Source organism: Oncorhynchus gorbuscha, linkage group LG05 (genome assembly GCF_021184085.1).
Source record: "Oncorhynchus gorbuscha isolate QuinsamMale2020 ecotype Even-year linkage group LG05, OgorEven_v1.0, whole genome shotgun sequence".
In the NCBI taxonomy this organism is placed as follows: Eukaryota; Metazoa; Chordata; class Actinopteri; order Salmoniformes; family Salmonidae; genus Oncorhynchus; species Oncorhynchus gorbuscha.
Window position 1 is genome coordinate 83,121,596 of NC_060177.1, and position 22,879 is coordinate 83,144,474.

At 44.9% G+C, this 22,879-nt stretch overlaps 1 protein-coding gene across 5 annotated transcripts in view; it reads left to right on the forward strand.

The window, feature by feature from the left end:
* Window positions 1-2,285: 2,285 nt before the first annotated feature.
* The window catches only part of LOC124036578 (scavenger receptor class F member 2-like), a 41,902-nt gene continuing 21,308 nt past the window's right edge, over window positions 2,286-22,879 (forward strand). For 2 of the 5 annotated variants that reach the window (XM_046351318.1, XM_046351320.1), the window contains exons 1-7: window positions 2,286-3,125; window positions 10,213-10,271; window positions 10,431-10,532; window positions 10,801-11,320; window positions 14,341-14,559; window positions 15,304-15,432; window positions 16,041-16,144. In XM_046351318.1, coding sequence (XP_046207274.1) covers window positions 3,019-3,125; window positions 10,213-10,271; window positions 10,431-10,532; window positions 10,801-11,320; window positions 14,341-14,559; window positions 15,304-15,432; window positions 16,041-16,144 — 1,240 coding nt within the window. In that variant the 5' untranslated portion in view covers window positions 2,286-3,018. Of the gene's footprint in view, window positions 3,126-7,738; window positions 9,407-10,212; window positions 10,272-10,430; window positions 10,533-10,800; window positions 11,321-14,340; window positions 14,560-15,303; window positions 15,433-16,040; window positions 16,145-22,879 lie in introns of those variants that run through there. The other 3 variants (XM_046351317.1, XM_046351319.1, XM_046351321.1) reach the window with 2 other exon arrangements.

Below are 22,879 nucleotides of genomic sequence, written 5' to 3' on the forward strand. Positions count from 1 at the left end.
AGTGTGACTACATAGCTGCATGATCTAACCCATATGAAGCCTAGCTCTCCTCAGAGAGAACGGTTGTGCAAGTTTTTCCTGGCCTGTCATACAGGTTTATATCAGAGCAGGGATCCGACTGTCTCTACTGACTCTGTCTTGTGCTGCTGCAGCTTGCCTCATGTGACAGAATTCCTGAAGAGTGAGAGTTCCGAGAGGACAGCCAATCAGGCGAGGAGGGCCTTGACCCAACCGACCAATGGGGTCTGGACAGACTAGTGTTTACATCCTGAGAGGGATATCAAATTATAGCCTGTCCCTGGCTTCAAACGAGGGGAAAATCATACTGTGGTCGTTCACCCTGGTTAGATCTGGATGCCTTTCATTCAGAATAAGGAAATAACCTTTGTTTGCGGAAACATTTTTGACGTGTGAAAAATAAAAACTGGTTTGCTTAACAAGATGTCTGTGTGCTCTCAGAAGTATATAGTACTTCGAATTCATGCACAAAACAATCCCCTATTTTCATTCTGATAAAGGGACACACACACACCTGTTTTCTTATAAGCCAACATTAACATGTGATGTTGATCTACGAACGATGGCTGCTGGGACCCCACCAGAACATATAGTAAAACCTGAAGTTCTAGCAACATTATGTTTTTTGGTCTATGAAATAGGTTAGGAAGAGCATTTAAAGTAATAAGCAACTCTCTTCAGTCACTGCCTCCTGTGTGAGGTCCTCCTTTACATGGGGTGGAAGGGTAGCCTAGTGGTTAGAGTGTTGGACTAGTAACTGAAAAATTGCAAGTTCAAATCCCTGAGCTGACAAGGTACAAATCTGTTGTGCTGCCTCTGAACAGGCTGTCATTGAAAATAAGAATATGTTCTTAACTGGCCTAGTTAAATAAAGGTAAAATAACACTGTGGTCTAGGATGAAGCCCTGTTCTTCTGAATCAGGGGCTTGAAGGGCCTAATCAATTTATTTCAACTGACTGATTTCCTTGCATAAACAGTAACTTAGTAAAATCTTTAAAAGTGTTGCAGAAATGCAACATATTTTTGTTCATTATAATTAAAGTCAGCATCGCAGGACAGACATATCAGAAAGTGAGACCACAGAAGGAAACCTTTGATGTAAACAGAGAAGATAGCATGATGTGCCTATTTTTTTATTTAACTAGGCAAGAGAAATCGTCATTAAGCAAAATGTATTATTTTCAATGACAAAGTGTGTTAACCTTGTCAGCTCAGGGTTTTGATCTGGCAAACTTTTGGTTACTTGTCCAACACTATACCCACTAGGCTACCTGTCGCCCCCTAATTTTGATTTATATGCACTTCGCCAGTTTGAGCTTTACAACAGGGGAGGAAAACAAAAAGGCTTGATTAGTATAGGCCTACCAAACCTCCTTATCAATCAAAAGGTCATAAGAGCATAGTGTGAAAACCACCAAACTTTTGAACAGTTCTATATTGTCTTTACTCTTGTATGCTTCCTGTGTATGCTCAAAATCACTAGAGGTCTTTGGAGAGGGAGAAGCATTTCTGCTTTTCCGTGGAGTCCAACTGTGTGCTCGCGTCCTACTCCGCTTAGAAAGGACATTGTCTTCAGATGTTTATATCCGCGCCTGCCCGTGCAAGGGCGGATACAGTTTTGACGTAAAACACGTGTGTATTCCTCCTTGGTAAAGACTTTCAGGTCGATTCCAGCTCGAAAATTGAAAACACCTGTCCCAATAAATATCCCATCAAATCGTCGTTTTTATTTTCCAAATTAATGTAACAAGTTGATGAACATAACTATTGTATTAATCGCACAGTAAACTATTGAAAACTATGGTGAAATGGTAATAATCCATAGTTATGTCATGCGGTTATTTTGTCAGTTCATTCAATGAAACAAACGGGGGCGCCATTGCCTTGCGGAAGTTAGCTGTAGGAAGGGTGCTGCCAAGAGTTTTTCTTTCTGTTAAATTTCGATCCAATGAAGTTGGCTTTGAATAATGACTGATTGGGATTAACATTAATGTTACAAACATTTGAATAAATAAATACAGTTTGGGTACCTCATTGCCTAAATTTAATTACTCCTATTATTTTACTATAAATAAAACCACTTTTTTAAACAAAAAATATTATTATTATTAAAGTATTTCTTATATTTTGAGGAAATGTGGACATTGAAGAACCAGACATAGGCCTATATCATAATATTGTCTATTGGTCCACTTGTGGCACACCCACTTTTTTTAGTTGCTTGTGGCTTCTTTTCTCAGAACAAGAAATCAACTGTGGCGCACGAAAAGTAAATCCACTTGACTCTGTGTAACGACAGCGAAGCATTGACTAAGCTAAATCGGGAATTTTCCCGACACACGTGAGAGCCCAAGAAAGAGAAGACAATAACGGAAAAAAATGTTATTAATCTTCGATTTAAAGACATTTTGACTAGGCCTGTTGAAATATTTAGTTTTCTACTCGTTTGCTGCTAGTTTAGTTATTCCGCTGGGCACAAAACAAGATTTGTGGCCAAATTATGGTTGGTGGCAATAAACGCCTGCTTATATTGTCGAAGGAGGATGCCTGTTGTTGGCTTCCGCTACTTTCCTGATACCTCTTTCCTGGTTGCTTAGTCTTTTGAAAATGTATGAAATAACGAATAGTTCTGTTACAAATCTGCAATGAACGAAAGTCATCATTCGAGGAGATCGAATTGCGTGCACATCTTTGGGTTTTATAATTTATTTGGAACAGTACTCTGTGTGGTTTGGTGTCGCTACACTTTCTTTCGACTCTTGGGTACGTCGTTGGCGTAGATAGCGCAAGGGGGTAAACATTTTCTCCTCAACTGGAACCTGTATTATACCATACTTGGATAACGTTTCTGAAGTTCCCACAATAACAAATAAACACATTTTACCGCCGTGGATTATAAAGAAACCCTGGATAACACAATAGTAGGATAAAGTGTTGTTTTCTGGAGAGGAGGAACGCAGAGTGTAAGATGTGTCTAGAAGGATGCTGTTTCTTGTAAAATGGAATTGAATATTTTTTTTGCAGTTGTTGTGGTGGTTTGTTCATTTTTTTCGAGTTTCAGCCAAGAACTCAATCCCAAAGGCAGGAATGTATGCAAACTACCAGGGTAAGTAGAATAACGGTACTGTCGAGTAAAAAAGTAGTTGCCTGCCTCTATCGCTCTCCATATCGTGCAGCTAACGTACTTCTTGATGCATTGTGCTTTTATTTATTGATTGCTCACATTACAAAATACTTTTTTTGACGTTGTCTTTCCCTCCACTAACACTTTACATCTGATATTGCGTACTAGTTGGTCGTATTTATTTTCATATGTACAACGTCTCCTTACACAAGAAGGAGTCAATCTGAACAGCCATCCCATCCAGATGCGATATGCATCTGGAACCGTAGATAATGTTCCATATTTTCTTATAGGGGGCGCTATATATTGAGTGACACTGGCCTGAAGTCGTGGCATCAGATAGTTCAGTGTTTCCCAACTCCAGTCCTTGAGTACCCCAACAGCACAGATTTTTGTTGTTGTAGCCCGAACAAGCACAACTGATTCAACTTGTCAACAAATCATCAAGCCCTGAATGAGTTGAATCAGGGGAGTTTGTCTGGGGCTACAACAAAAACGTTTTCTGTCGGAGGTGCTGAAGGACTGGAGCTGGAAACATTAAGCTAAATGACTGAAAATAACCACACAAAATGTTATGGCTTCAGCTGCCAGACACAAAGGAAAGTTATAGACTGAACGTAAACAGCTCAGTCTTCCAATGTTTTCATTCGATTCTGAACACCCATGAAGTGTGTGTGTGTGTGTGTCATTGCTGTGCACGCACGCACACAATCTATTAGCTGAAGCATTCATTTCTTACTCTCCAGTAAGCACCTTTACTATGCAAGCATGTCAAAGGAGGGTCAGGTGCAAGAGAAGAGTGTATGGGATCCAAAGTAGAAGTCATAGCCCGTCTGCGTTCTGCCCTTCAACACACTCTGACATTAGAAAGGAGACCCCAGGGCCCAGTCTGCTTCTATCCTTACCTTTCCTGTTAGAGTGTCTCCTGACAATACAACTCCAATAGCCAATGGTGAGCATTTACAGTTCCTCATGTAGCCTGTATAAAACATGTTTCTTTATTGTCGTAGTTGTTGCCCAGGTCTATATAGTTGGTTTGATGGTCAATACTTAGACTTTTAGCATCCCCATGGAGTGTTTTTGTTTAGGGTACAGTAAACTCGCCATTCTTCATCCTCACCATATACACATTTGGCATTGGCCCAAATCTCAATCACAATCATATCCTTAGTTTTTGTTTTTTACAAGCTTGAGTGCTTGCTTAATGGCAGTGCCCCATCCCTATCATTTTCTTTCACTTGTGCCTTTTGTTTTATATTTTTACTGGGTTCAGTCACAGGATGAATTGAGGGAAGTTGTTTTTAATTTATCATTGCTGCCCAGCATTTCTTATGTCTGTCCTCAGGGTTTCTATATTAGCTCTACTGTAGCTGGGCGTTGGTAAATCAGCTCTACTGTAGCTGGGCGTTGGTAAATCAGCTCTACTGTAGCTGGGCGTTGGTAAATCAGCTCTACTGTAGCTGGGCGTTGGTAAATCAGCTCTACTGTAGCTGGGCGTTGGTAAATCAGCTCTACTGTAGCTGGGCGTTGATAAATCAGCTCTACTGTAGCTGGGCGTTGGTAAATCAGCTCTACTGTAGCTGGGCGTTGGTAAATCAGCTCTACTGTAACTGGGCGTTGGTAAATCAGCTCTACTGTAGCTGGGCGTTGGTAAATCAGCTCTACTGTAGCTGGGCGTTGGTAAATCAGCTCTACTGTAGCTGGGCGTTGGTAAATCAGCTCTACTGTAGCTGGGCGTTGGTAAATCAGCTCTACTGTAGCTGGGCGTTGGTAAATCAGCTCTACTGTAGCTGGGCGTTGGTAAATCAGCTCTACTGTAGCTGGGCATTGGTAAATCAGCTCTACTGTAGATGGGCGTTGGTAAATCAGCTCTACTGTAGCTGGGCGTTGGTAAATCAGCTCTACTGTAGCTGGGCGTTGGTAAATCAGCTCTACTGTAGCTGGGCGTTGGTAAATCAGCTCTGCTGTAGCTGGGCGTTGGTAAATCAGCTCTGCTGTAGCTGGGCGTTGGTAAATCAGCTCTGCTGTAGCTGGGCGCTGGTAAATCAGCTCTACTGTAGCTGGGCGCTGGTAAATCAGCTCTACTGTAGCTGGGCGCTGGTAAATCAGCTCTACTGTAGCTGGGCGTTGGTAAATCAGCTCTACTGTAGCTGGGCATTGGTAAATCAGCTCTACTGTAGCTGGGCGTTGGTAAATCAGCTCTACTGTAGCTGGGCGTTGGTAAATCAGCTCTACTGTAGCTGGGCGTTGGTAAATCAGCTCTACTGTAGCTGGGCGTTGGTAAATCAGCTCTACTGTAGCTGGGCGTTGGTAAATCAGCTCTACTGTAGCTGGGCGTTGGTAAATCAGCTCTACTGTAGCTGGGCGTTGGTAAATCAGCTCTACTGTAGCTGGGCGTTGGTAAATCAGCTCTACTGTAGCTGGGCGTTGGTAAATCAGCTCTACTGTAGCTGGGCGTTGATAAATCAGCTCTACTGTAGCTGGGCGTTGATAAATCAGCTCTACTGTAGCTGGGCGTTGGTAAATCAGCTCTACTTTAACTGGGCGTTGGTAAATCAGCTCTACTGTAGCTGGGCGTTTCCTAATCAGCTCTACTGTAGCTGGGCGTTGGTAAATCAGCTCTACTGTAGCTGGGCGTTGCTACATCAGCTCTACTGTAGCTGGGCGTTGGTAAATCAGCTCTACTGTAACTGGGTGTGACTAAATCAGCTCTACTGTAGCTGGGCGTTTCCTAATCAGCTCTACTGTAGCTGGGCGTTTCCTAACCGGCTCTACTGTAGCTGGGCGTTTCCTAATCAGCTCTACTGTAGCTGGGCATTTCCTAATCAGCTCTACTGTAGCTGGGCGTTTCCTAATCGGCTCTACTGTAGCTGGGCGTTTCCTAATCAGCTCTACTGTAACTGGGTGTCACTAAACCAGCTCTACTGTAGCTGGGCGTTTCCTAATCAGCTCTACTGTAGCTGGGCGTTTCCTAATCAGCTCTACTGTAGCTGGGCGTTGCTAAATCAGCTCTACTGTAGTTGGGCGTTGCTAAATCAGCTCTACTGTAGCTGGGCGTTGGTAAATCAGCTCTGCTGTAACTGGGCGTTGGTAAATCAGCTCTACTGTAGCTGGGCGCTGGTAAATCAGCTCTACTGTAGCTGGGCGTTGGTAAATCAGCTCTACTGTAGCTGGGCGTTGGTAAATCAGCTCTACTGTAGCTGGGCGTTGGTAAATCAGCTCTACTGTAGCTGGGCGTTGGTAAATCAGCTCTACTGTAGCTGGGCGTTGGTAAATCAGCTCTACTGTAGCTGGGCGTTGGTAAATCAGCTCTACTGTAGCTGGGCGTTGGTAAATCAGCTCTACTGTAGCTGGGCGTTGGTAAATCAGCTCTACTGTAGCTGGGCGTTGGTAAATCAGCTCTACTGTAGCTGGGCGTTGGTAAATCAGCTCTACTGTAGCTGGGCGTTGGTAAATCAGCTCTACTGTAGCTGGGCGTTGGTAAATCAGCTCTACTGTAGCTGGGCGTTGGTAAATCAGCTCTACTGTAGCTGGGCGCTGGTAAATCAGCTCTACTGTAGCTGGGCGTTGGTAAATCAGCTCTGCTGTAGCTGGGCGTTGGTAAATCAGCTCTACTGTAACTGGGCGTTGGTAAATTAGCTATACTGTAGTTGGGAGTTTCCTAATCAGCTCTACTGTAGCTGGGCGTTGGTAAATCAGCTCTACTGTAGCTGGGCGTTGGTAAATCAGCTCTACTGTAGATGGGTGTTTGCTTAATCAGTTCTACTGTAGATGGGCGTTGGTAAATCAGCTCTACTGTAGCTGGGTGTTGGTAAATCAGCTCTACTGTAGCTGGGCGTTGGTAAATCAGCTCTACTGTAGCTGGGCGTTGGTAAATCAGCTCTACTTTAACTGGGCGTTGGTAAATCAGCTCTACTGTAGCTGGGCATTTCCTAATTAGCTCTACTGTAGCTGGGCGTTTCCTAATCAGCTCTACTGTAGCTGGGCGTTGGTAAATCAGCTCTACTGTAGCTGGGCGTTGCTACATCAGCTCTACTGTAGCTGGGTGTTGCTACATCAGCTCTACTGTAACTGGGTGTGACTAAATCAGCTCTACTGTAGCTGGGCGTTTCCTAATCAGCTCTACTGTAGCTGGGCATTTCCTAATCAGCTCTACTGTAGCTGGGCGTTTCCTAATCGGCTCTACTGTAGCTGGGCGTTTCCTAATCAGCTCTACTGTAACTGGGTGTCACTAAACCAGCTCTACTGTAGCTGGGCGTTTCCTAATTAGCTCTACTGTAGCTGGGCGTTTCCTAATCAGCTCTACTGTAGCTGGGCGTTTCCTAATCAGCTCTACTGTAGCTGGGCGTTTCCTAATCAGCTCTACTGTAGCTGGGCATTTCCTAATCAGCTCTACTGTAGCTGGGCGTTGCTAAATCAGCTCTACTGTAGTTGGGTGTTGCTAAATCAGCTCTACTGTAACTGGGTGTTACTAAATCAGCTCTACTGTAGCTGGGCGTTTCCTAATCAGCTCTACTGTAACTGGGCATTGGTAAATCAGCTCTACTGTAGCTGGGAGTTTCCTAATCAGCTCTACTGTAGCTGGGCATTGCTAAATCAGCTCTACTGTAGCTGGGCGTTTCCTAATCAGCTCTACTGTAGCTGTGCATAGGTAAATCAGCTCTACTGTATCTGGGCGTTTCCTAATCAGCTCTACTGTAACTGGGTGTTGCTAAATCAGCTCTACTGTAGCTGGGCGTTTCCTAATCAGCTCTACTGTAGCTGGGCGTTTCCTAATCAGCTCTACTGTCGCTGGGCATTGCTAAATCAGCTCTACTGTAGCTGGGCGTTTCCTAATCAGCTCTACTGTAGCTGTGCATAGGTAAATCAGCTCTACTGTATCTGGGCGTTTCCTAATCAGCTCTACTGTAACTGGGTGTTGCTAAATCAGCTCTACTGTAGCTGGGCGTTTCCTAATCAGCTCTACTGTAGCTGGGCGTTTCCTAATCAGCTCTACTGTCGCTGGGCGTTGCTACATCAGCTCTACTGTAGCTGGGTGTTGCTACATCAGCTCTACTGTAACTGGGTGTGACTAAATCAGCTCTACTGTAGCTGGGCGTTTCCTAATCAGCTCTACTGTAGCTGGGCATTTCCTAATCAGCTCTACTGTAGCTGGGCGTTTCCTAATCGGCTCTACTGTAGCTGGGCGTTTCCTAATCAGCTCTACTGTAGCTGGGCGTTGCTAAATCAGCTCTACTGTAGTTGGGTGTTGCTAAATCAGCTCTACTGTAACTGGGTGTGACTAAATCAGCTCTACTGTAGCTGGGCGTTTCCTAATCAGTTCTACTGTAACTGGGCATTGGTAAATCAGCTCTACTGTAGCTGGGAGTTTCCTAATCAGCTCTACTGTAGCTGGGCGTTGCTAAATCAGCTCTACTGTAGCTGGGCGTTTCCTAATCAGCTCTACTGTAGCTGTGCATAGGTAAATCAGCTCTACTGTAGCTTGGCGTTGGTAAATCAGCTCTACTGTAGCTGGGATAAATCAGTTTGCTGACTGTAAATGGGCCATTGACAACATCAACAATGCCTGTTCACACGTCATTGTTTGTCAGTATTCAGTGCATCATAAAGTACCATGGGAAAGTGAGAAATGAAAAGCAAACACATAAAATAGTGGGAAAGCTGCTATCTGATTTTGTCTCAAGAAACAAATATAATTTTGAATGAGGAGTTCAGTACTAGACGCCCTTCGAAGTGGCAAATAACAAATGTAGGAGTTACGAAATACAAATGTGGGTCCTACTTTATTTCAAAACCACATCTTTCACACAAAGAAAAAAAAATGGTCTTCTCCAGAGCTGTGATTGATTGAACTGTGTGTCGAAGGTCAGATGGGTTCAACCCATCATGAACAAAAACATGTGATTTATCTACATTACACAGATACCATTGACCACCTTGGAAACATCTCACTGAGAGTGGACCTGGTTCATAGTTTACAAAGGTTCATGGCATTAAAGTAAACTGCACAGCTTTTGAGACATGTTTGCATACCTTTAAATCCAGAATTGTAAAGAATCTCTCAAACTCAGCCTACCCCCGTGTCACAGGAGTAGCTTTGAGACATAACAGAGGAGATAAGCTGGCGTAGTTTAGAGTAAATTTTTTTTGTCTCTCTCTATTGGTGAGTGTGTGTATGCGTGCACTCCCTGTGTCTGACTGAAGGCAGAATGCCATCCCCAACCCTTCAGAGGAAGGAAAAGTGTGGATGGATCCTCTGGGAGGTCAGTGGTGTGGAAGCAAAAGGAGAGATCAGATCAGTACAGTGCACGGTGTTGCTGCCATCAACTAGACCGCCGTGCCTCTCTAAACTCACATTCCCCACTACTTTCTGGCTAGACGTGGGGTCATCTTAAAACAGTATTTGTTTTCTTTAAGATATTTTAGCTGTAGCTTGCCTGGCGCAATGGAACCAATAGATTAGTGCCAAATCAAATGTATTTATATAGCCCTTCGTACATCAACTGATATCTCAAAGTGCTGTACAGAAACCCAGCCTAAAACCCCAAACAGCAAGCAATGCAGGTGTAGAAGCACAGTGGCTAGCTAGGAAAAACTCCCTAGAAAGGCCAAAACCTAGGAAGAAACCTAGAGAGGAACATCTGACACTCCAGGCTCAATGAAACACTGAAAGTTTTTTAAAGAAAACAAATACTATTTTGAGATGGTGGTAGTAGTAGTGTTGGTGGTGATAGTGGTGATGGTATCAGTGGTGGTAGTATTGGTAGGGGGAATGGTAGTGATGGTAGTTGATGCTAGTGTGGGTAATGGGGGTGGTGGTGGGGATTTTAGTGGTGGTGATAGTTGTGGTGGTGGTATCAGTGGTGGTGGTGGTAGTGATGGTAGTGATGGTAGCAGTTGTGGTATCAGTGGTGGTGGTGGGGGTGGTAGTAGTTGTGGTGTTGGTATCAGTGGTGGTAGTGGTGTTGGAGCTGGTATTGGAAGTGGTGATGGTGGCGGTTCAGGGCTGTGGCGTGTTGTTGTGCTACACTGAGTGTTTCCTGTCTTATCTTCTTCCCCTCTGTTTCAGGTCACCAGGCTTGGTATGCTGCAGCGGGTGGGGGCAGCTAGGCAATGAATGTTTGACACGTATGTATACATATCAACATCAATACATAGTATTTCCATACCTCTTCAGATTCACATTTGTAATGTATCAGTAACATCACAACAAAGTAGTACAACATGGTAGGTTTTCATGTTGTGGATATTGCTAATAATAATTCAATATTCACCTCCTCCCACCAGCTCTTTGTGTAGGGAACTTTACCTGTAAGGAGAATGAGGTGTGTGTCAGGCCCAATGAATGTCGCTGTCGCCATGGATATTTCGGCGCCAGTTGTGATACAAGTAAGCAACTTGCTTTTGTGATACTATATTTGATGCGTATATATTCAAATCACTTTCATGGCCTTGACTTGTACTTTCATTGTCAAGGGAACCATTATGTTACAGTTAATAGTTGATATTAAACTGAACTGTCAGCTCTGAATAAATGGTGTTGAATATGCTGTCCTAAACCAACAGAAGGGACATGTTGAAGCCATTCTACATTATATTCCTTGACTTGTGAAGTTCCGGTGATCATCTGAAAAGGTCTCTATCCTTCTTCCCCCAGAGTGCCCAACCCAATTCTGGGGCCCCGACTGCAAGGGCAAGTGCCAGTGCTTCCCCAACGGCCACTGTGACGACATGACGGGCAAGTGCACGTGCAACGCCAACCGCTGGGGGCCCAACTGCGAGAAGCCCTGCCTCTGCCAGAAGGGCAAGTGTGACCAGGACACGGGCTCGTGCACATGCCACCATGGCTTCTGGGGCCCTCAGTGTGCTAACAACTGCTACTGCAGTCTCAACTCTGTTTGTGACCAAAACACAGGAAGGTGTAACTGTAGTCTTGGTTGGTCGGGGAGGAACTGTGCCATCCAGTGTAACTGCAATAACTCACCATGCGAGCAGTTTACGAGTCGGTGCCAGTGCCAGGAGAGACATTGGGGCCAACGGTGCGAGAGGTATTGTCAGTGTGTCCATGGGAAGTGCAACCAGGCGGACGGCTCGTGTACCTGTACCCCGGGGTACCGAGGGAAGTTCTGCAGGGAACCGTGTCCCGCTGGATTCTATGGACAGAACTGCAAGAACAGGTGAGGAACCAAAACACTGGAGGGAAACATTTGAGTTCACTGGAGAGGGAGTATTATTCCAACAGAATAGGGAACATACATTTTTAAGGAAAATGTAACAGATGTGAAACATAAAAAGCCAATGATCCTAAATCACAAGTTTCTCTTTATTTTTGCTAATTATCTTAACGTTCAAATCCATATTATAGTCTATCTATATTATACAGTGTTTAAAAAAAATATATGAATTGACATAAGCTCCAGCTGATAACTCCTAACATATCTTCAACATGTTAGGTCATGGAGCAACAGTTTAATAGAGAAATACACTGGGAATTTGTGTTCACATTATCTCATAATAATCATCCAATATGCTGAAGCTATTCAATTGAAGTGGATAACCTTGTTCAGGGTCTGCAGAACTGATGTTATGCAGTCGTGGCCAAAAATATTGGCACCCTTGTACTTTTTTCAGGTAACTCACAAATTTCCCTAAAAATAAGTTGAAATTGGACTGCATCGCAGTGCTAGCTGTGCCACTAGAGATTCTGGGTTCGAGTCCATGCTCTGTCGCAGCCGGCCGCAACTGGGAGACCCATGGGGTGGCGCACAATTGGCCCAGGGTCGTCCTGGTTAGGTGAGGGTTTGGCCGGAAGGGATGTCCTTGTCCTATCACACGCTAGCGACTCCTGTGGCGGACCAGGCGTAGTGCATGCTGACATGGTCACCAGGTGTACGGTGTTTCCTCCGACACATTGGTGTAGCTGGCTCCCGGGTTACGTGGGCATTGTGTCAAGAAGCAGTGCGACTTGGTTGGGTTGTGTTTCGGATGACGCAAGGCTCTCGACCTTCGCCTCTCCCGAGTCCGTACGGGTGTTGCAGTGATGAGACAAGGCTGTAAATACCAATTGGACACCACGAAAAAATCAGTTGAAATTGACAAGTATTTGGTCTCCACAATTCTTTATTTCACAGTTAATATTACAGAACCTTTGTTTTGATTCATAACTTAAGCTATCAATTTAAATCAGGAAATAAACAGATATGGCACATTTTTTGACACCCTAGACTTAATATCTGGTAGCACAGCCTTGGGTAAAAATAACTGCAATCAAGTGCTTCCTACAGCCATTGATGAGCTTCCTGCACCTCTGTACTGGCAGTTTGGCCTACTCTTCTTGTGCAAACGGCTCTAGCTTTCCCATATTAGAAGGGTTCCTTCTCCTAACTGCTGTTTTCAGATCCCTCCACAAGTTTTCAATGGGATTTAGATCTGGACTCCTTGCTGGCCACTTCAGAACAGCGTTTGTCTTGAATCATTCCTGAGTGCTGTTTGAAGTGTGTTTGGGGTCTTTAGCTGGAAGAACCATGGCCTTCGACGGAGACCCAGCTTTCTTGACACAGGGTCTGACATTGCGCTCAAAAATGCCTTGGTATTTCCATGATGCCATGAACATGAGTCAGCAAAGCAACCCCAAATCATCACTGAACCTCCATGTTTGACTGTAGGGCAGGTGTTCTTTTTTTGTATTGCTTCGTTTTGTTTTCTGCTTTACCATAAAGCTCTAATTTGGTCTCATCTGTCCACAGGACATTCTCCCAGAAGAATTTGGGCATGTTCAAGTGTGTTTTGGAAAATTGAATTCAGGCTTTGTTATGTCTTTCTCACAGCAGTGGGGTCCTCCTGGGTCTCCTACCATTATAACCCCCTTTCATTGAGTTGGCAACGATGGTGTGCATTGAAACTGTCCTACCTTGCGTCTGAGCGTCAGCTTGAATCTGTGGGACAGTTGACCGAGGTGCTTTCTACACCATTCAAACAATCCTTCACTGCAATCTTCCATCAAGTTTTCTCTTGTGGCCACGTCCAGGGAGGTTGGCTACAATGGCATGGGCCTTAAACTTCTAGATGCATACAGTGGAAAAGTAACTTCAAGGTCTCTGGAGGTGGACTTGTACCCTTCAGATTGTCCATGCTTGGCTACAATCTTGTGTCTGACCTCCTATTTTAATGATTTATATATTGCAGGCGCCTGCAACTCACCACAGGTGAGCTCATATCCAAAGTAAAGGAGAATCACATGCTTGAAATGTAATTATTTCTAACTACTTCTAGAAGGTTCAAATATTATTGTCCGGGATATTTTAGGATTTCTTTGTGGAATAAGCTTACTATATTATTCTGATTTTTTTTTTCTTTTTTTTTCCCTTTTTTTTTTTTCTTCTTTTTTTTTTCAACTGCACACCAAACGCATACATACAGTATGTGGATACCAAAATATGTTTGAATTTCAATGGTTTTCTGGAAGAAATGGTGCATTATTTTACTAAAGTACAAAGGTGCCAATATTTTTGGCCACGACTATACAACCGCAACGTAGCAACTTTCCCACACCTCTCTAACCTCAGTGTTGTTGATATTCTAAGGATAGGTACATGTGTAGAATCTTAATTTGAGCCAGTTTGCTGCAACAGGACATGTGAATTATTATGTGGATTATAATTCATGGACAATTTTGGAGGAGTTGATACATTTTTCTTAAGGGAAAATCAGGTGTAAAAGTGGAAATTACAAAGTTCAGAAGCCTTATATTAAAACCTCAAATACATTAAAAGTTCTGCAACAGGGTGATCAAATTAAGATCCTACATCTGTACTACACACATTGAATATGTATACAGGTCCCAAATGTAGCAAATCATCAAGTGTTGTCTTACACATAAGGCATTGTTTTGACAGCACTAAACCTATGAGATATTACCAAAACTGGCCAAAATGTCATCCAGTAGTCATGCTGCTCCCAAATTGTGATGAGACTCGGCTTCGTCCAAAAAGCTCCCTATTTCCATATAGTGCAATACTTTCTCTCTGCACTACATATAGGAATATGGTCCCCATAGGAATATGCTGCCATTTTTCACACAACCAATGTTTCCACTCCTATTCTAATGTCTCCCTCTCTCCCCCCCAGGTGTTCTAATGTCTCCCTCTCTCCCCCCCAGGTGTTCTAATGTCTCTCTCTCTCTCCCCCTCCCCCCCAGGTGTGGGCACTGTAAGGGGCAGCAGCCCTGTAAGATAACTGAGGGCAGGTGTGTAACCTGTGAGAGGGGCTGGAACGGGACCAAGTGTGACCAGATGTGCCTGTCAGGCTTCTTCGGAGAGAACTGCCAGGATGTGTGTCCTCCGTGTAAAGATGGCCACTTCTGCAACCGCATCGACGGAAAGTGCTCCCACTGCAACCCCGGTTGGATCGGGGACAGGTGAGAGAGGCCTCTTGTATACACCTGGAACCACGGACAGGGGTACACAAGTGTGTGTGTGTGTGTGTGTGTGTGTGTGTGTGTGTGTGTGTGTGTGTGTGTGTGTGTGTGTGTGTGTGTGTGTGTGTGTGTGTGTGTGTGTGTGTGTGTGTGTGTGTGTGTGTGTGTGTGTGTGTGTGTGCACACACGTTTGTGTACCCCTGTCACACACACACACATACAAACAAACACACACACACAGACAAACACACACACAGACAAGCACACACACAGACACACATGTTCACATTCCATTAGGGTTCATTGTAGTTGTTTAGTAGGAGACTAAATATTTATTGCCCTAATGGGTATTTAACTTAGTAGAATTTCAAATAACATTTCATGTCGACAGATGATGTGGAAAAACACATTATCTTTATTGTTTAGTGCAGTCATGTTGTCCACTTGTTCTCATACCAACATATCATTCACAGACTTTTTGTATTTCCGTTTCAAGCACTTGAAAGAATAATTTCTAAAATTTGAACTTGTACTAACCAATGCGCTCGTCCTGTGCTAATGTTCTGAGTGTACACAGTACTTTTCAGTATGTGATTTACGTAGATTCTGTCTTATAGTCACTACATCAGAGGTTTGAATTTGTGCTTGCATGCATCGCTTATGTCTCTTTGTTATTGTTTTATCATTACAATGACTATAATCAATATTGCTTCTTGTTGTGTCCCATCCTGTCCTGTCCTCTAGGTGCGAGGTGCATTGTCCCAACGGGACTTATGGGGATAACTGTGAGAATGACTGCAGCCACTGTTTTAACGGCGTTTGTCACGTTGCCACCGGACAGTGCCTGTGTGACCCAGGATTTTACGGGACATAGTAAGTCATGAGAATGAAACTCGCATCAAAGCATCCTGTTTACGCCTCCCCTCATGTCTACAATACTCAGACAGAATGTTCAACTTTTAAAAAAAAAAATGTACGCACTCATGCTTCACGCCTAGAGGTTTCCTGATTACATGGCCGAACCAGGAAACGCTTTAGACCCTAACATATTTCTAGTGCCCAGGTCACTAGTGGTTGGGAAAAACTCCTGTTTGTACGTACAGTTGTCGGATCTTAATTTGACCCTTTTTGTCACAGTAAAATAATCCTGCAGCACAGGATTTGAAAGTTTAGTCCATAATGTCGCTTGATCGGTGGTTAGGCTATTATTTCGCAAAAAGTAGGCTACATTACATTTTTAATATAACCTTGTTTGTGTGGGTTTTCTGTGAATCTGCATTCCAGGAAAATTCTCAGCAACAAAAGGGTGATCAAATCAAGATCCTATACATGAAAGCATTATTCAGTCAGTGCCAGTAGAAGTAGTTAGTCAGTGCAGAGGGAGCTTCATATAGTCATTGTAGTACATTACTAGTTTATTCCCTGTCTATTTCAATGCACCTGTCTCAGTCACTAAGATGTTGTATCTGTCTGTCTTCTAGCTGCAACATGACGTGTCCGATGGGTCAGTATGGAGTGAACTGTGCCCAGACCTGCACCTGTCACGACAACAACTGTAACCCAGTGTCTGGGGCCTGCAACCTACGTAAGGAAACCACTCTCTATTTCCTCATTCACTTTTCCAGATTGTTTTTGAAGGCAGCCACGCCGCAAGACTGAATATTAAGATGTAAAAAAGGTGTTCTTAGTGGAGTACTAAGGGCATCAAACCCTGGTGCTTCTAGTGTTAAAAAACCCTGGTCCTTCTTGTAACGTCGTTCGTCTGTTGAATGAAGAGAGTCAGACCGAAATGCAGCGTGTAGGTTACTCATGACTTTAATGAACGAAAAGGTACATGAAATAACTGAATACGAAAACAACAAACGAAACATGAAACTAATTACAGCCTATCTGGTGACTACTACACAGAGACAGGAACAAACGCCCACAAAATACAACGCGAACTCAGGCTACCTAAATACGGTTCCCAATACGAGACAACGAGAATCACCTGACTCCAATTGAGAATCGCCTCAGGCAGCCAAGCCTAACTAGACACACCCCTAATCACACACAATCCCAATTAATACAAACCCCAATACGAAACACAACATATAAACCCATGTCACACCCTGGCCTACCCAAACATATAACAAAAACACAAAATACAATGACCAAGGCGTGACACTTCTAGTGTTAAAAAACCCTGGTCCTTCGAGTGTTAAAAAACCCTGGTCCTTCTAATGTTAAAAAACCCTGGTCCTTCTAATGTTAAAAAACCCTGGTCCTTCTATTGTTAAAAAACCCTGGTCCTTCTAGTGTTAAAAAACCCTGATCCTTCTAGTGTTAAAAAACCCTGGTCCTTCTAGTGTTAAAAAACCCTGATCCTTCTAGTGTTAAAAAACCCTGGTCCTTCTAGTGTTAAACTCTGGTCCTTCTAGTGTTAAAAAACCCTGGTCCTTCTAATGTTAAAAAACTCTGGTCCTTCTAGTGTTAAAAAACCCTGGTCCTTCTAAAAAACCCTGTTAAAAAAGTGTTAAAAAACCCTGGTCCTTCTAATGTTAAAAAACTCTGGTCCTTCTAGTGTTAAAAAACCCTGGTCCTTCTAATGTTAAAAAACCCTGGTCCTTCTAGTGTTAAAAAACCCTGGTCCTTCTAGTGTTAAAAAACCCTGGTCCTTCTAGTGTTAAAAAACCCTGGTCCTTCTAGTGTTAAAAAACCCTGGTCCTTCTAGTGTTAAAAAACCCTGGTCCTTCTAGTGTTAAAAAACCCTGGTCCTTCTAGTGTTAAAAAACCCTGGTCCTTCTAGTGTTAAAAAACCCTGGTCCTTCTAGTGTTAAAAAACCCTGGTCCTTCTAGTGTTAAAAAACCCCGGTCCTTCTAGTGTTAAAAAACCCCGGTCCTTCTAGTGTTAAAAAACTCTGGTGCTTCTAGTGTTAAAACGTATAGTAGATTTATTTTAAGGAATGCAGAATGTAAAGATGTGTGCAATCTACATGAAGGTCCCAAATGTCTAAATAGCCAGTTGTTAACAGTGACGCAGCACATGTATGGCTTGTCTGTCTGTGAGTTGGACGGAGACAGCAAGCCCTAACACACGTTTATTCAGGTTACTGTAGTAGAGTTAACATGAAGGAGGCCTGATGGCCTTTCCAGAATGCCTGGTGTCCTTTTTTATGACTGTGTTTGTTGGCCTTGTTCATATATATATATATATATATATATATATATAGTATAGAGAGATAGATAGAGAGAGAGAGAGAGAGAGAGAGAGAGAGAGAGAGAGAGAGAGAGAGAGTCTGAGAGAGAGAGAGTCTGAGAGAGAGAGAGAGAGTCTGAGAGAGAGAGAGAGAGTCTGAGAGAGAGAGAGAGAGTCTGAGAGAGAGAGAGAGTCTGAGAGAGAGAGAGAGTCTGAGAGAGAGTCTGAGAGAGTCTGAGAGAGAGAGTCTGAGAGAGTCTGAGAGAGAGAGAGAGAGTCTGAGAGAGAGAGAGAGAGTCTGAGAGAGAGAGAGAGAGAGAGAGAGAGTCTGAGAGAGAGAGAGAGTCTGAGAGAGAGAGAGTCTGAGAGAGTCTGAGAGAGAGAGTCTGAGAGTCTGAGAGAGAGAGAGTCTGAGAGAGAGAGAGAGAGTCTGAGAGAGAGAGAGAGAGAGAGTCTGAGAGAGAGAGAGAGAGAGAGAGAGAGAGAGAGAGTCTGAGAGAGAGAGAGTCTGAGAGAGAGTCTGAGAGAGAGAGAGAGTCTGAGAGAGAGAGAGAGTCTGAGAGAGAGAGAGAGTCTGAGAGAGAGAGAGTCTGAGAGAGAGAGAGAGTCTGAGAGAGAGAGAGAGTCTGAGAGAGAGAGAGAGAGTCTGAGAGAGTCTGAGAGAGAGAGAGAGAGAGTCTGAGAGAGAGAGAGAGAGAGAGAGAGAGAGAGAGAGAGAGAGAGAGAGAGAGAGTCTGAGTGAGAGAGAGAGAGAGAGAGAGTCTGAGAGAGAGAGAGAGAGTCTGAGAGAGAGAGAGAGAGAGAGAGAGAGAGAGAGTGAGAGAGAGAGAGAGTCTGAGAGAGAGAGAGTCTGAGAGAGAGAGAGTCTGAGAGAGAGAGAGAGAGTCTGAGAGAGAGAGTCTGAGAGAGAGAGAGAGTCTGAGAGAGAGAGAGAGTGAGAGAGAGAGAGAGTCTGAGAGAGAGAGAGAGAGAGAGTCTGAGAGAGAGAGAGAGAGTCTGAGAGAGAGAGAGAGTCTGAGAGAGAGAGAGAGTCTGAGAGAGAGAGAGAGTCTGAGAGAGAGAGAGAGAGAGAGTCTGAGAGAGAGAGAGTCTGAGAGAGAGAGAGAGAGAGTCTGAGAGAGAGAGAGAGTCTGAGAGAGAGAGAGTCTGAGAGAGAGAGAGAGTCTGAGAGAGAGAGAGAGTCTGAGAGAGAGAGAGAGAGTCTGAGAGAGAGAGAGTCTGAGAGAGAGAGAGAGAGAGAGAGAGAGTCTGAGAGAGAGAGAGAGAGAGTCTGAGAGAGAGAGAGAGAGTCTGAGAGAGAGAGAGAGAGTCTGAGTGAGAGAGAGAGAGAGAGTCTGAGAGAGAGAGAGAGAGTCTGAGAGAGAGAGAGAGAGTCTGAGAGAGAGAGAGAGAGTCTGAGAGAGAGAGAGAGAGTCTGAGAGAGAGAGAGAGAGAGAGAGAGAGAGAGAGAGAGTCTGAGAGAGAGAGAGAGAGAGAGTCTGAGAGAGAGAGAGAGAGTCTGAGAGAGAGAGAGAGAGTCTGAGAGAGAGAGTCTGAGAGAGAGAGAGTCTGAGTCTGAGAGAGAGAGAGAGAGTCTGAGAGAGAGAGAGTCTGAGAGAGAGAGTCTGAGAGAGAGAGAGAGTCTGAGAGAGAGAGAGTCTGAGTCTGAGAGAGAGAGAGTCTGAGAGAGAGAGAGAGAGAGAGAGAGTCTGAGAGAGAGAGAGAGAGAGAGAGAGAGAGAGAGAGTCTGAGAGAGAGAGAGAGTCTGAGAGAGAGAGAGTCTGAGAGAGAGAGAGAGTCTGAGAGAGAGAGAGAGAGAGTCTGAGAGAGAGAGAGAGAGTCTGAGAGAGAGAGAGAGAGAGTCTGAGAGAGAGAGAGAGAGAGAGAGAGAGTCTGAGAGAGAGAGTCTGAGAGAGAGAGAGAGTCTGAGAGAGAGAGAGAGAGAGAGAGTCTGAGAGAGAGAGAGAGAGTCTGAGTCTGAGAGAGAGTCTGAGAGAGAGAGAGTCTGAGAGAGAGAGAGAGAGTCTGAGAGAGAGAGTCTGAGAGAGTCTGAGAGAGAGAGAGAGAGTCTGAGAGAGAGAGAGAGAGAGTCTGAGAGAGAGAGAGAGAGAGAGAGTCTGAGAGAGAGAGAGAGAGAGAGTCTGAGAGAGAGAGAGAGAGAGAGAGAGAGAGAGAGAGAGAGTCTGAGAGAGAGAGAGAGAGAGTCTGAGAGAGAGAGAGAGTCTGAGAGAGAGAGTCTGAGAGAGAGAGAGAGAGAGAGAGAGAGAGAGAGAGAGAGAGAGAGAGAGAGAGAGAGTCTGAGAGAGAGAGAGAGAGAGAGAGAGAGTCTGAGAGAGAGAGAGAGAGAGAGAGAGAGAGAGAGAGAGAGAGTCTGAGAGAGAGAGAGAGTCTGAGAGAGAGAGAGAGAGTCTGAGAGAGAGAGAGTCTGAGAGAGAGAGAGAGTGAGAGAGAGAGTCTGAGAGAGAGAGAGTCTGAGAGAGAGAGAGAGTCTGAGAGAGAGAGAGAGAGTCTGAGAGAGAGAGAGAGTCTGAGAGAGAGAGAGAGTCTGAGAGAGAGAGAGTCTGAGAGAGAGAGAGAGAGAGAGAGAGAGAGAGAGAGAGAGTCTGAGAGAGAGAGAGAGAGAGAGAGAGAGAGAGAGAGAGAGAGAGAGTCTGAGAGAGAGAGAGAGAGTCTGAGAGAGAGAGTCTGAGAGAGAGAGAGAGAGAGAGTCTGAGAGAGAGAGAGAGAGTCTGAGAGAGAGAGAGTCTGAGAGAGAGAGAGAGTCTGAGAGAGAGAGAGAGAGTCTGAGAGAGAGAGAGAGAGAGTCTGAGAGAGAGAGAGAGAGAGAGAGAGAGTCTGAGAGAGAGAGAGAGAGTCTGAGAGAGAGAGAGAGAGTCTGAGAGAGAGAGAGTCTGAGAGAGAGAGAGAGAGAGAGTCTGAGAGAGAGAGAGAGAGTCTGAGAGAGAGAGAGAGAGAGAGAGAGAGAGAGAGAGAGAGAGAGTCTGAGAGAGAGAGAGAGAGTCTGAGAGAGAGAGAGAGAGAGAGAGAGTCTGAGAGAGAGAGAGAGTGAGAGAGAGTCTGAGAGAGAGAGAGAGAGTCTGAGAGAGAGAGAGAGAGAGTGAGAGAGAGAGAGAGAGAGAGTCTGAGAGAGAGAGAGAGAGAGAGAGAGAGAGTCTGAGAGAGAGAGAGAGTCTGAGAGAGAGAGAGTCTGAGAGAGAGAGAGAGAGAGAGTCTGAGAGAGAGAGAGAGTCTGAGTCTGAGAGAGAGAGAGAGAGTCTGAGAGAGAGAGAGAGAGAGAGAGAGTCTGAGAGAGAGAGAGAGAGTCTGAGAGAGAGAGAGAGAGAGAGTCTGAGAGAGAGAGAGAGTCTGAGAGAGAGAGAGAGTCTGAGAGAGAGAGAGAGTCTGAGAGAGAGAGAGAGAGAGAGAGAGAGAGAGAGAGAGAGAGAGAGTCTGAGAGAGAGAGAGAGAGAGAGAGAGTCTGAGAGAGAGAGAGAGAGAGTCTGAGAGAGAGAGTCTGAGTCTGAGAGAGAGAGAGAGAGAGAGAGAGAGAGAGAGTCTGAGAGAGAGAGAGTCTGAGAGAGAGAGAGTCTGAGAGAGAGAGAGAGTCTGAGAGAGAGAGAGTCTGAGAGAGAGAGAGTCTGAGAGAGAGAGAGAGAGAGAGAGAGAGAGAGAGAGAGAGTCTGAGAGAGAGAGTCTGAGAGAGAGAGAGAGAGAGAGAGAGAGAGAGTCTGAGAGAGAGAGAGAGTCTGAGAGAGAGAGAGAGAGTCTGAGAGAGAGAGAGAGTCTGAGAGAGAGAGAGAGAGAGAGAGTCTGAGAGAGAGAGAGAGAGTCTGAGAGAGAGAGTCTGAGAGTCTGAGAGAGAGAGAGAGTCTGAGAGAGAGAGAGAGTCTGAGAGAGAGAGAGAGAGAGAGAGAGAGAGAGAGAGAGTCTGAGAGAGAGAGAGAGAGAGTCTGAGAGAGAGAGAGAGAGAGTCTGAGAGAGAGAGAGAGTCTGAGAGAGAGAGAGAGTCTGAGAGAGAGAGAGAGAGAGAGAGAGAGAGAGAGAGAGAGAGAGTCTGAGAGAGAGAGAGTCTGAGAGAGAGAGAGAGAGAGAGAGAGAGTCTGAGTGAGAGAGAGAGAGTCTGAGAGAGAGAGAGAGAGAGAGAGAGAGAGAGAGAGAGAGAGAGTCTGAGAGAGAGAGAGTCTGAGAGAGAGAGAGAGAGTCTGAGAGAGAGAGAGAGAGTCTGAGAGAGAGAGAGAGAGTCTGAGAGAGAGAGAGAGAGAGAGAGAGAGAGTCTGAGAGAGAGAGAGAGTCTGAGAGAGAGAGAGTCTGAGAGAGAGAGAGTCTGAGAGAGAGAGAGAGAGTCTGAGAGAGAGAGAGAGAGAGTCTGAGAGAGAGAGAGTCTGAGAGAGAGAGTCTGAGAGAGAGAGTCTGAGAGAGAGAGAGAGAGAGAGAGAGAGTCTGAGAGAGAGTCTGAGAGAGAGAGAGTCTGAGAGAGAGAGAGAGAGAGAGAGAGAGAGAGTCTGAGAGAGAGAGAGAGAGAGTCTGAGAGAGAGAGAGTCTGAGAGAGAGAGAGAGAGTCTGAGAGAGAGAGAGAGTCTGAGAGAGAGAGAGAGTCTGAGAGAGAGAGAGAGAGAGAGAGAGAGAGAGAGAGTCTGAGAGAGAGAGAGAGAGAGAGAGAGAGAGAGAGAGAGAGTCTGAGAGAGAGAGAGAGAGTCTGAGAGAGAGAGAGAGAGAGAGTCTGAGAGAGAGAGAGAGAGTCTGAGAGAGAGAGTCTGAGAGAGAGAGAGAGTCTGAGAGAGAGAGAGAGAGTCTGAGAGAGAGAGTCTGAGAGAGAGAGAGAGTCTGAGAGAGAGAGAGAGTCTGAGAGAGAGAGAGAGAGAGAGTCTGAGAGAGAGAGAGAGAGTCTGAGAGAGAGAGAGTCTGAGAGAGAGAGAGAGAGTCTGAGAGAGAGAGAGAGTCTGAGAGAGAGAGAGTCTGAGAGAGAGAGAGAGAGTCTGAGAGAGAGAGAGAGTCTGAGAGAGAGAGAGAGAGAGAGAGAGAGAGAGTCTGAGAGAGAGAGTCTGAGAGAGAGAGAGAGTCTGAGAGAGAGAGAGAGAGAGAGTCTGAGAGAGAGAGAGAGAGTCTGAGAGAGAGAGTCTGAGAGAGAGAGAGAGAGAGTCTGAGAGAGAGAGAGTCTGAGAGAGAGAGAGTCTGAGAGAGAGA